The sequence below is a fragment of the Monodon monoceros genome, unplaced genomic scaffold, assembly GCF_005190385.1.
Source record: "Monodon monoceros isolate NGI ecotype Baffin Bay Population unplaced genomic scaffold, NGI_Narwhal_1 Super_Scaffold_6, whole genome shotgun sequence".
In the NCBI taxonomy this organism is placed as follows: Eukaryota; Metazoa; Chordata; class Mammalia; order Artiodactyla; family Monodontidae; genus Monodon; species Monodon monoceros.
The window spans coordinates 92,326,317-92,339,851 of NW_021703783.1; the positions used below are offsets into that span (position 1 = coordinate 92,326,317).

At 42.5% G+C, this 13,535-nt stretch overlaps 1 protein-coding gene across 8 annotated transcripts in view; it reads left to right on the forward strand.

The window, feature by feature from the left end:
- TNRC6B (trinucleotide repeat containing adaptor 6B) overlaps positions 1-13,535 on the forward strand; it is a 259,183-nt gene that overhangs the window by 59,147 nt on the left and 186,501 nt on the right. For 6 of the 8 annotated variants that reach the window (XM_029206297.1, XM_029206306.1, XM_029206296.1 and 3 more), the window contains exons 2-3: positions 2,154-2,227; positions 7,834-7,924. In XM_029206297.1, coding sequence (XP_029062130.1) covers positions 7,880-7,924 — 45 coding nt within the window. In that variant the 5' untranslated portion in view covers positions 2,154-2,227; positions 7,834-7,879. The remainder of the gene's footprint in view (positions 1-2,153; positions 2,228-7,833; positions 7,925-13,535) is intronic. The other 2 variants (XM_029206298.1, XM_029206300.1) reach the window with 1 other exon arrangement.

Here is a 13,535-nt window from a genome sequence, read left to right on the forward strand (position 1 = left end):
AGAAGGGGGACCTTCCTGGCGGTCCAGTGGTAAAGAATCCACCTTCCAATGCAGGGGACGTGGGTTGGATCCCTGGTCGGGGAACTAAGATCCCACATGCCACAGGGCAACTAAGCCCACATGCCGCAACTACTGAGCTCACATGCCTCAACTAGAGAGCCTGTGCGCCACACCTAGAGAGAAGCCCTCACACCTCAATGAAGATCCCACATGCTGCAACTAAGACCCGATGTGGCCAAAAATAGATAAATAAATAGCACCCCTTATTAAAAAAAAAAAAGAGGAGTAGAAGGGAATTAGGCACAGGGCCCTCAGAGGCGTTAGTGAGCAAGGAAACCCTGTGCAGTCCATGTGACTAGAATGTGAAGTGACGATGGGGCTAGAGAGTTCTTGAATTTAACCCTAAGGGTAGTGGGTAGATATTGACTGACTTTTGGCAGTGGTATGCTCAAAGGTCAAATTGGCTTTTTAGAAAGGAAGATTGCTGGGATAACAATGTGTATAAAAGAAGGGTAAAGATAATAATTAAAATGTCACTAATATCACAACACCATTCCATTGAGATTTATTTATTCAAACACTTAAAAAAATAAGCTAAGGTAGAGATGATGAGAGATAAGAGAGCAGCAAGATGCTTTAGAGATTCAGTAAAACACTACCTCAAATGTAGGACTAAAGCTATAATTTATAATCCGTAGCCATGGGAAATGGAATGTGCTTTCTTGGACAGAAACATTAAGTTGATTGTGAAATCAACTAGGGGGCCAGTTGAAATCAGCTAGGGGGCCAGCTTCCAAATAGTGACCATCTTTCTGACGACAGTGTAGCATGTTGAGCAGAATATCCTTCTAGCATTTGTTCTTGCCATTATAAAATGAAGGGACTGGCCTGGGATCTCTAAATGTCTAATAAATGGCTGTCATTTCATGTATATTTGTATATATATGAGTATATATTTAACATATATATAAAGAGAGAAATATTCCCTCATGAAATAACATTTTCACTGCACTTATTAGCAACTTGCTATCATCTGATTTGATTTTGAAGAGGCCATTCCAGCAATTAATTAGAAACAGATTGGAGCGGAGCAAGAGTAGGCCCAGGAACACCAGCTAAGAGGCCTCCACAAGTAAGAAATGATGACAACAATGAAAATGAAGAGTTATGGGGCTTCCCTGGTGGTGCAGTGGTTGAGAGTCCGCCTGCCGATGCAGGGGACACGGGTTCGTGCCCTGGCCCGGGAGGATCCCACATGCCACGGAGCGGCTGGGCCCGTGGGCCATGGCTGCTGAGCCTGCGCGTCCGGAGCCTGTGCTCCGCAATGGGAGAGGCCACAGCAGTGAGAGGCCCGCGTACCGCAAAAAAAAAAAAAAAAATTATGGGTGGATCTGAGATACATATTGTGAAAGCAGGAATGACAGGACTTGCTGATGGACTGTGAGAGGACTGGGGTGGGGTGAGAAATCCAGGATGACTCTGAGGTTCTGACCCAAGCACCTGGGTGGAGGATGATACCCCCTCCTTATTTTTTTTTTGCGGTGCTGCATGGCATGCCAGATCTTAGTTCCCTGACCAGGGATCGAAATCGTGCCCCCTGCAGTGGAAGCACGGAGTCTTAACCACTGGACCGCCAGGGAAGTCCCAGTTATACCCTTGACTGAGACAGTGGAGACAGGAGAATGGGGTCCGGGGGTGGTACGGGGGCGGAGGGGATGAAGAGTGTAGTTTGGGATGTACTGAATCTACAGTGATTATGAGACATCCTCACGTCAAATGGAGAAGTTGAAAAGGCAGTTTGGTATTTTTTGGTAGAAAAAATGAGTTAAATAAATAATAAAGGTTTAACATAGGTTGTCATGTTTCTTCAGAAAGTATTTCAGTTCACATTCTTAAAAACCATTCACCTTTATAGAGCATGTGGCTGGTGCCCTGCCCTGTATTAAGTGTTTTACACATATTTCATTTAAACTTCCAAAGAACCCTATGAGGAAGATGCTGTTATTGTTCCCAATGTTGAATGAGGAAGCTGAGGCTTGAGCTGTTAGGCCACTGGCCTAAGCGTCAGTAGCTGGTAGGTGGAGAAGCCTGGATTTGTACCATGGCATCTTGCTGTGAGCATGAGGCTCATTGTTATTTTCTTCTCTTTTCAGGGTTTTGGTTTTTGCACTGAATGTAGTCTAGACACATCTTCACGGGCTTGTGTTGCCCCAGGATACTGTCAAAGGTAAGTTTTAAAAATCTATTTCCACCATGTATTGGCAGTGAAATGAGAGTCTTCATCTTAAAAAGAAGAAAAGTACGTTTTGACATTAATACTTCTTTCCAGAGTTCTTACAGAAGGGTTTTTAAAGTGGCCATCACACCAGCCCTTTTGCATTTCCACTTCACTAGGTCCCTTTAAAAACACCTGTATTTCGTTTGATACTGACATTTGGTGCCTCATCCTTTTATGAAGCTAGAATTTGTTCTTAGATTTAGCAGTTCCACAGTTTTACGTGAGTGTAGCCTCGCTTCTCTGCCTCCGGTCCCTCTCCGCTCCGGTCTGTAGTCCACGCACTGCCAGAGTCAGCATCTAACGATAGATTTGCTCACGTCGCACCTTTGCTTAAACAGCTCTCGTGGCTCCCGGTCAATGCAGATGTCATCCTACAAACCCCTCCAAAACCTAATCCCAAACAACGTTTCTGGCTTCTTTTTTAATAAACCCCTATCTGTGAACCTTACCAGACCATGTTCTGTTCCCCAGACATGAAGTTATTTTTCACAACTTTGTGCCTTAATGGCTGCTCTTCTCTTTGCTTAGATTTTGGAAGAGGGGAGAGGAATGCAACTATTTACTCTTCCTTCTTGTACTCTCCTGGCAGAATTTCTTCTTCATCTGTGTTCTAAGAGCACCCGTTGTTGTTACAGCAATGAAGCATTCGTTATTTTAAGAGTTATTTGTATCTGTCTCCTTTACTAGTCTGTAAACCCTTTGAGAATTCTTGGAAAGGAACTGTTTTTGTAGTGCCTACTGGCTGCTTCTGGACACCTTGCTGAGTGCTATATGTATATTATTATTTTTAATTAATTAATTTATATATATTTTTTATTTTTGGCTGCGTTGAGTCTTCACTGCTGCGCGCGGGCTTTCTCTAGTTGTGGTGAGCGGGGGCTACTCTTCGTTGTGGTGCTCGGGCTTCTCGTTGCGGTGGCTTCTCTTGTTGAGCACAGGCTCTAGGTGCACAGGCTTCAGTAGTTGTGGCACGTGGGCTCAGTAGTTGTGGCTTGCAGGCTGTGGAGCACAGGCTCAGTAGTTGTGGCACATGGGCTTAGTTGCTCCGTGGCATATGGGATCTTCCTGGACCAGGGCTTGAACCTGTGCCCCTTGCATTGGCAGGTGGATTCTTAACCACTGCGCCACCAGGGAAGTCCTATTATTTAACTTAATTCTTGTAACACCTCCTCTGACCAGTTTTATAGATGAAAATAATGAAGATTAGAAAGTTAAGTAACTTGCTCAAGATTATACAGCTAAAAAATGACAAAGAATAATGGTTCTGCTCCTTCAAAGCCAAAGCTCATTCTACTACACCACACTAGCCCAGCACCATCTGGCATGTGATGGGGACCCAGTAAATATTTATTGAATAAATACCTATTGCAATTTAAACAAAAAAGGCTTTAGTTGATTAATTCAGTCATTCTTACATAGAAATTTATTGGATACTTATTAAATGCTGGGTACACAGTTTTACGTAATCTGTTAATACAGAGATTAATGAGAAATAGTGTCTGATATCAAAGGGTTGATAATCTAATAGGAGAGGCATTAATGTAAATAAATAAATCCAATACAGTGTTACAGATCTTGTAATAAAATTCAAACAAGATCCACTGGGAACACTGAGGAAGGAATCACCAGTTCTGCCTAGAGATGGGACAAGAATTACTTTATAAAAGCTGAGTCTCGAATGAGAAGTAGGGAGAGGAAAGGCCAAGGGAGTAGTATGAATAAAAACATGGAAACCGGAAACAGTCTGGCATATTTGGGAAGCTGTAAGTAGTTCACTATGGCTGGAACAAAGTGAACAAAGAGACCTTGGCCGATGATGCTGAAGAGACAGGTGAGGGCTGGATCCTGGAGGACTTTGAAAATATGAACATATTTGCCAACTTCTTTAGAGAAGATCGAGCACAGAGGCTGCATGACATTACTCGTATTTGCTCATGAGCGTCTGCTGAGGCCTGTCCTGTGTGTGCTGAAGCACTGTGCCAGGTCAAGACCATCATCGGTCACCTACTTTATTCACCTTCCTTTTTGTCAAAAGGGCGGTGAAACTGATTTCGACCCTTAGACACAACTATAAGCCACGACTTCAAACAAGAATGTCTTAGAGGCTTTCTCAAGAAACACATTGAAAAACATTAAGGATAGTTCAAGATCAACCAGAAAAAAAAAAGAGAGAGCAAATTAAGGACATCAGTATGACATTTAGTGAGAAACCTCTCAATTTCCATTTCCCCTTTGAATTGCCTATATAAGCCTAGAACAAACAATTTAAACATAGAACTTCACTGGTTTTATAGCACATGTGCTGTTTGAAATTCAGCTGCCTTGCAGCTTATATGCAGCAAATAATGGTTGCACTCGCTAAATATCTAAAAGGCCTGTATGAAGAAAGTCTCTTTTCCCTAAAGTCTAATCATTGCCTCAGCCATGTCTGCTTAGGAAAAGCTGTGCCTGCATAATTCAAGGTCAGGCAGCAGCCTTCTGTACTCTGAAGCCACCCAAGCCTGATAAGGCCCTATTGCCTTTGCTGAGGCCAGCACAGCTGGCATTCGCTTGCTAGGCCAGAGTGGCTGATGTATGCTGAGGCCACTTGCACAGCTGACATTTAGATGAGCTTTCAGTGCCACCACCACCACTGCTGCCGCCACGACCAATTGTGGCTTGCTGCTTTGCTGAGGCCGGCGAAGCCCCCAAGCCTTTGCTCAGGCTTCTCTGCCTGGTGCGTGCGGCCTTGTCTCTATAGAAACAGCCACATACCTGAAGACAGAGTTGCCATAACTACAGTTACACTAAGGTCAAAATACAGTGTGGCCTATGCTTTATAAAATTGTCTTTTTTTTTTTAAATTTATTTTATTTTTGTCTGCGTTGGGTCTTCATTGCTGTGCACAGGCTTTTCTCTAGTTGAGGCGAGCGGGGGCTATGCCTCGTTGCGGTGCGCGGCCTTCTCATCGCGGTGACTTCTCTTGTTGCGTAGCACGGGCTCTAGGCACGTGGGCTTCAGTAGTTGTGGCTTGCGGTCTCTAGAGCGCAGGCTCAGTGGTTGTGGCGTACGGGCTTAGTTGCTCCACGGCATGTGGGATCTTCCCGGACGAGGGCTCGAACCCGTGTCCCCTGCATTGGCAGGTGGATTCTTAACCACTGTGCCACCAGGGAAGCCCCCCTATGCTTTATAAACTTCTAATTTGGCCTCAGTAGTTAAAAGCTAGTATATAACTGTAAAAACTCATGTGGACTAATGTAAACCTCTATAAGGTCAAAGCACTTTGCCCCCTCACAAAAGACCAAGGCCCAAAGTCCTGGGCCCAACAGAAGCCTCAGAAATTTCACGTGTATTTTTCTCCCCAAATTTTGCTTCATGTCTGTTAATCAAGACTCTAGTCTCATGTGCCAGATTTAGGTCTTTAAGAGATCTAATAAATAGCACCTTTTCCCTAGGCTGAGTTCTATACCATTGAGAGATAGAAGAGTAGGGCATTTGGGAGACCAAAATATCATCTTTATTACTAATAAAACTGTTTTGGAGAATGAAGCTTACATCTACGGGCAAGAGTCTTAACAGTGAAGCTCAGAATTCAGCAGACTTACCTGTCACAGGTTTACGTGAGGGACCTGTATTGATGGGTATGAGAGTGGAGCACAATGCGTGCTCCTGAGGGACAGCTGGCTTCCGAAGGTAAGAGACAGAAGGGGCTGAGCTCACATACCTTGTTTCTCCTTCTGAACTCACCATTCAGATAAGATCCTGCACCTCCACTGGGGTGGAATGTGTGGGTGGAGTGGAGCCAGGAGTGAAACCTCAGGAGAGGGGAAGAAGCGTTCTTTCCAGCGCATTCAAACGAAAACGGCACAGAAATAATGGGGGTGTCTTTCCTGGTCAGCTATGCCTGTAATGTATCATCTATGAAATACAATCTCTATTTCAGTAAAGCAGAATGAGAACTTAAAAGACATTTGTGAAGCAATTTGTATACCAGATCTTCCTAGTTAATGTTATCGAGTTTTTCCAGTGCTGTCAATTTAGTTTTTATAGAAAGAGTAATTCTGCTTTTGCACAACTGTCATAAACAGGTGAGGGACAAAACCAACTAGAGAAAGCCTGTTTCACTTTCTGTGAGCATCAGCTGTGTATTTTACAGAGGGAATGGACAGTGTCGGTTCACGTGGAGTGAGTGAATTGGTGTTGGTTAAGGGGCTTCCACTGTACCAATTTTACATTTCATTACATAAATACACATTGCTTCCTGAAAAACCTTATTAAGTGAGCACAGTAGGTATTTCGATACCCTTTCCCACCCAACAGGTAAGGAAACAGATTTCCAGAAATATTCAATACCTTTTTGGCCTTAGGTCTTGGTTATTGAGAAGCCTGCACCAGAACGAGATTGTGAGGTCCCCAAACCTGCTGTATTCATAAAGATTTCTCTGCACACCAAAAGGATTCACTGTCAGACGTCTTTTTAGCTTTCATATTTTGTAGCTATGAGCCCTTTGAAATATTTGAAAGACTTTGAAATATTCATACCTGTATTATAATGGAGATTTGCTTTATATCAGTTTGAGTACTTATTCCTTAATAATTACGTACTTGGTGAATTAATTTGAATGTTGCATAAACTTTTAGTAGTTTCTTTTTGGTACTTTTTTTTTTTTTTTTGCGGTACGCGGCCTCTCACTGCTGTGGCCTCTCCCATTGCGGAGCACAGGCTCCGGATGCGCAGGCTCAGCGGCCATGGCTCATGGGCCCAGCCGCTCCGCGGCATGTGGGATCCCCCTGGACTGGGGCACGAACCCGTGTCCCCTGCATTGGCAGGCGGACTCTCAACCACTGCGCCACCAGGGAAGCCCCTGGTACATTTTAATTCATAAACTTTTAACACTTTTATTGGACTCATCTTCTTCTTAGAGGAAAAATTACTACTTTTTATTCTCTTGCCCTAGGAATAGTCTGTTCTAATATAAAAATAAATTAACTGACATTTATTTTATTAAGCAGATTTTCTTAAAATAAAAAGGTGGGATCAACCATTAGAGTACACCTTAATTTCAGTTATAAAATACCATAAATGTTGAACATAAATTATAAACCCAAGAAACCCAGATACTTTCAATAGCCTAGCCTAATAGCCAGACAGTATGACCTGCTACAGCATAACTGGTCCCCTGGTCTACTTAGGTCGGCCTCTTTTCTGACACAGGTCAGTGTTTGTACTGTATGAATTGCTGAAGATTTTCACTATTACCTCTGCCAAAAGTCAAAAAGAGGAAAGACATCTAGAACTGTTTAATCTTCCAGTGTCTTAAACCTGTCCTAATTATTCTCCCCTAAGGTGGGGAAAACTCTCTCCCTACCTCTCTCCCTCCTTTCTTATCTAGGATGCATGTGTATACACACACACACACACACACACACACACGTGCACGTGCGCACACACATTACTTAGGGTCATTGCTTCACAGTATCTATGGTCTCAGTGACAGAATTTCAGTATAGTCTGAGAAAACAAATTTTCACACTGAATTCCTTATGTGTTTTTTTTCTCTTCTTACCTCTTTTAGGCAGTATTTGTGTGTTTCTGCAGAGTTTTGCACAGAGTCTGTTCCCATGCAGACCAATGAGGGAGAAGTATCGGAAGAAAGCAGTTCCAAGGTCAGTGAATTACTAAAGGTGCAAATAATTTGAGCAGAAATTAAACAACAGGAGCAGTGATTGAATAGAGTGGGTGTTATGTTTTAGGTGAATTTAGAAATTTGATTGATTTAAATTAGAACCTAACCTAAGATTGAGAGGAGTTTTTTTCTTCTCACTATCCATTTTTGTTACACTCGGTGACAAATTTAAAACAAATTTTTCTGAACTCATAGAAAAATTTATGATTCATTTGTAGACTACTTTAAGGTTTTATTATGCAAGTTGTATGTACTTATTTTAAAAATTAAAACAAATCAGAAGTGTATAAGGTAAAAGGTAAAACTCTGTCCCTTATTCCTGCTACACAGAGGTATCACTGATAATTTTTTAGACACTTTTTTTTTTTTTTTTGTGGTACGCGGGCCTCTCATCGTTGTGGCCTCTCCTGTTGCGGAGCACAGGCTCCAGATGCGCAGGCTCAGCAGCCATGGTTCACGGGTGCAGCTGCTCCGCGGCATGTGGGATCTTCCCGGACCGGGACACGAACCCGTGTCCCCTGCATCGGCAGGCGGACTCTCAATCACTTCGCCACCAGGGAAGCCCTTTAGACACTTTTAATTATAAATTTTAAAATGGTAATTGGTTTGGTTTTTCAAGCTAAAGCTTAAATGAGTGCTATCATTGTCACCTGTGTATAAGTAGTTATGTATGTGTTTATCTATATCTGTATATATCTGGCTTCATGTCCAGAGTCTCCTTGGCTGTTTCTCTTCCTGGTTATATGGAACCCTCGGTATCACTTTCACATCCCTCTTTCTCCTGTCAAAATTGTCTCTAGTCCCTCCCTGGGAGCTCTGAGGGTATCTCACACTGTGTCCTGGACAGTGCCCAGCATGTTATCTGCTCTGAACCCTCCTGAGGGCTGTCCCTTTTCTGCTGCCACTGCTACTGGTACTCTCTGTGGGAAAGCTTATTCTTTCACCAGAGCAAAAGTGGAGAGGGGTTAGATGTCACCGGGAACCTCCAAAGCATCATGCTAATTGGAAGAAGCCAGGCACAAAAGGTCACATATTGTATGATTCCATTTATATGAAATATGTAGAATAGATAAATCCATAAACAGAACACAGACTGGTGGTTGCCAGGGATTGGCTGAGGGGAAGGGGAATGAGGAGTGACTGCCTAATGGGTATGGGGTTTCTGTTTGGGGTGATGAAAATGTTTTGGAACTCAATAGAGGTGGTGGTTGTACGACATTGTAAATATACCAGATGCCCCTGGATTGTTCATTTTCTGTTATGTGGATTTCACATCAATAAATTATTAAAAAAGACAGAAAAAAAATGTCTGTGGGTTCCCATCAGATCAGTCCTCGCTGCCTATTGGCCTCATACAACAAACACTTCACCAAGTTTTAGAGAGGCCGCCCCCTTCTCTGCTCTGTTGGGCTTTGTGGGCTGGGCTTCAGAGAAGCACGGTTTGTGCCCTGAGTCTCAGGGTCCCTTGTGAAAGATGCTTCAGCTTCTTTCTGAATCCCCCCTCACTGCAGTCCATGTGTTATTAGGTAGAAGGACAGATGTCATCCTGTCTTCTTGTTTGTTTTTTTCCCCCTCACCAGATCTCTTCCTTCTTTCTGTAGCCAAAGGAGAAGCCTATAGACTTTGATCAGACTCATCTAGATCCTGAATCTGATTTAGGGAGAGTCAGAATATGTGACATCTGGACACACTCTAGGAATCTCCCCCAAACACACACCCAGGTCACCCAAAATACACAAACCCCAGGATTTCTGTAGTACCCACAGACCCTTCCCCGAGACACTAGTTAATTAATTTATAATGAACTACAATGTTAAGGAAGACTGGATTCTTGGATCTTCTGGTTAGTACATTCTCTCCCTAGAAAACTAGGTTGTAACTGGAAGGTTGCTTGACAAGCATGTAACTAGACCAATGTAGAATATTTAATTGTACCAGAGATTCAGTTTCTACCTTCTTTCTGGGAGCAGGGGAGGAAGGATTGCATTTCTTGATTTTCAATTATTGAATATTTTATCAGTTTAGAATCAGACTAAAGAATAAAAGAATATTCCTTTTATACTTATAATAAGTAGATGCTTTGTTCTTTTTTTTTTTTTTTTTTGGCTGCATTGGGTCTTCGTTGCTGGGTGCGGGCTTTCTCTAGTTGCAGCGAGTGGGGACTATTCTTCGTTGCGGTGCACGGGCTTCTCATTGCAGTGGCTTCTCTTGTTGCGGAGCACGGGCTCTAGGCGCAGGATTCAGTAGTTGTGGCTCTCAGGCTCAGTCGTTGTGGCTCGTGGGATCTAGAGCCACAGGCTCAGTAGTTGTGGTGCATGGGCTTAGTTGTTCTTCAGCATGTGGGATCTCCCCAGACCAGGGCTTGAACCCGTGTCCCCTGCATTGGTAGGCGGATTCTTACCCACTGCGCCACCAGGGAAGCCCGATGCTTTGTTCTTAAAAATTAGATTATAACTTTGTTTTCATCAGTCTTAGTTTAAGTTATGTTTTTATGACTTTTTTCTTTCTTCTGCTTCTCTTTGTTTAAAATCTTATTATATTCCGAATGATTTGATGTTAATGCAGGAATTTATCATAGTACTATGGTAACATAATTTGTGGTTTTCTGTTAACAGAAAGAAGTTAGGAAAGGTAACTGGTTTTGAGAAAAAGTGGGGCTTTTCTCTAAAACGATACTGAAGTGTATCCATTTTTAAAAAAATAAATAATTCTTGAGCATGTGCTATTAGGGGATACACAACAATAAATAGAAAAGACGGGCTTCTTACTCTCGAGGTGGTTATGTTTCAGTGGGAGAAACAAATGTAAATAAAGACAGTAATTGTGGATTATGGTCAATACCATGAAGAAAATAAAATAGTGTAATATAGGGTGACTGGGAGGACAAGCTTAGGTTAGTCAAGGAAGGCCACTCTGGAAAGGTGGCATTTCAAGCTGAGAGGTAAAGGCCGAGGGAGCCAGTTGTGTAAAGAGCTAGAAGAACACAGTATTCCAGACAGAAGAAACAGCTTCAAAAGATCTTGGCCTCTTTCAAGAACTATCAAAAATCCCGTGAGGCCCAGCGGTGATAGGAAGTTATACAGGGAGGCCAAGACCTTGCAAGAACTTGAAGGCCCTGATGTAGAATGTGGATTTATCCTCTGTCAACTGGGAAGCCATTAAAGGCTGTTAAGTTAGGGAGTAGCGTGATATGATTGCATTTTTAAAAGATCACTCTGGTTGCTGTGTGGAGAATGGGTTGGAGAGAGGCAAGAGTGGGAGCAGGGAGACCAATGAGAAAGAAGACAGTCGTAGTCAGTCACTCAGGTGAGAGAGAAGATGGATTAGCATCCTGCACTGACGTGGAGGAAGACAGACTTGAGGTGTATTTTGGCGGTAAAGCTGACATGACTTGAGGATGAACTGGAATACTTTTTTTTTTTTTTTGCGGTACGCCGGCCTCTCACCGCTGTGGCCTCTCCCGCTGCGGAGCACAGGCTCCGGACGTGCAGGCCCAGCGGTCATGGCTCAGGGGCCCAGCCGCTCCTCGGCATGTGGGATCTTCCCGGACCGGGGCACGAACGCGCGTCCCCTGCATCGGCAGGCAGACTCTCAACCACTGTGCCACCAGGGAAGCCCGAACTGGAATACTTTTGCTTCATAAAATCGGGAGGCAAATTTCAAGAAAAAGGTAGAATCAGTACTGTCAGATGCTGCTAAGAAGCCAAGGAGATTGGTAACTGAGAAAATGCATCTGGTTTTGTTTTTTGAAGACTTAATTAAAGAGAAGGGACGCAAGAAAATTTTCTGGAGGGATGGAGGCGTTCTATGTCCGATAGGGGTGTAAGTTATACAGGTATATCCATTTGTCAAAATTATAATTCTATAATTTACATTTACAATAAAAATTACAACTTTCCAGGTACAATTTCCCTGTAAAAACTGTAAAATAATATAATTAAATAGGGATGGAGAATGGATGTAAGTATGGCTGAAACAAGAATGACAGAATGTTGACGACTGTTGAAGCTTGGTGATGGGTACGTAGGGGTTCGTTTGTATTTACTTTGTATGTACTTGAAATTTTCCATAATAAGAAAGTTTTTTCTTTGGCCCCTCTGCACGGCACATAGGATCTTAGTTCCCCAACCAGAGATCGAACCCGCGCCCCCTGCAGTGGGAGCACAAAGTCTTAACCACTGGACCACCAGGGAAGTCCCCATAATAAGAAAGTTTTTGAAAGGAATTTATTAATGGTCTGCAAGAGTAAGAGGATGAGAAACTAATTTGATGGGTTAAAAAGAAATTAAATGATAAAAAAAAGTAAGAGTTGTGGCTGTAGTCTACTATCCAGTTGTAGGAAATTTAGAAGTAAATGAAGTGAGAAGGAGGCATTACTAGTTCAAGTGAAAGATTTTTTTTTAATGGAGGAGGCCCATGCATGTTTGAGAAAAGAGGAAAGAAATGAGTGGAGGAAGGCAGAGTGTGTTTCTGGAAGAGGTTCACCATGCTTGTGAGCTTGAAGGAAGCCCCGGGGATCGGTGAGGCCAGCCTTTGCTGCTGTGGTGGTGCCTGGGCTCAGGCCTGAACCCTGCCCTTCTGACTCCTGTCTGGTGGTGGAGAGATATTTAGAGGAGGAAAGAAAGAAAGCGGGGTTCAGCTTTTCTTCATGTTGCCTCTGGAACAGAAGTCATTGTTATTTGGAGAGTTTAGAGTGCACGATTAAGGACTTGAAATGACGAGTTTAGGTTTCCTTTTAAGGGGAAGTTTTGGAATTGCGTTTGTAGAGAAGGTGCTAAGAAATCTAATAAGTGAATGAAAGGGTCAATGCAGTTTTTAAAAATACCCATGTAAGTGTTGTACAAACAGAAATGAGGGATGGTCAGACAGGACTGACAAAGGAAGTCTTCTTGGAGAATTTTTTTTTTTTTTCTTCTTGGAGAATTTTGATGCTCCTTTTGAAGAAATATTCTCTGAAACTTTGCAACATCTTCCATAGTTTTTTTTTTTTTTTTTGGAGAGAGATGTTTGTTTAAGTTCAGAGATGGACTGGGGATTATATATTCTTCAAGAGTTGGGAGATGTACACTTCAGTCTCTTGAGTTTAGAGACTGTGTCTGTGCTAGAAAGATAAAAAGCAGAGGATGGTTTCTGACAGTTGGCTGTAGGTTGGCCATAGATGAATCTGTAGTTACATACAAGCGTTCTTTCCATTTTTCCTTGCTTATTTTTTTTTTTTTTACCTCCCTTTCTCCCCTCCTCTTTTCTTCTCATTAATTCTGCAAATACTTATTGAGCATCTATTACGTGCCAGGAACCGTGCTGGGTGCTGACACACAGAGCTGCCTCAGTGACCTGTGATTTTTCTTTCTTTTGATTATTGGAGCCGCAAGAATTTTAAATGGAAGCAAGAAAAAATGTTAAATTTCACGTTAGTTTAGAACTAGCTTTTTTTCCCTGAATGGTCACTAAATATAATTTTGTGTGACCTAATCACTTTCTCAAACAGAGTTCTGCTATTTTAATGAAAGCTTCTATTGTAAATGCTGAAGGACAGCAAGTTGACAGAGTTATTATTAATGTAAAACTTCAGAAGCCCCTGAATATATCCT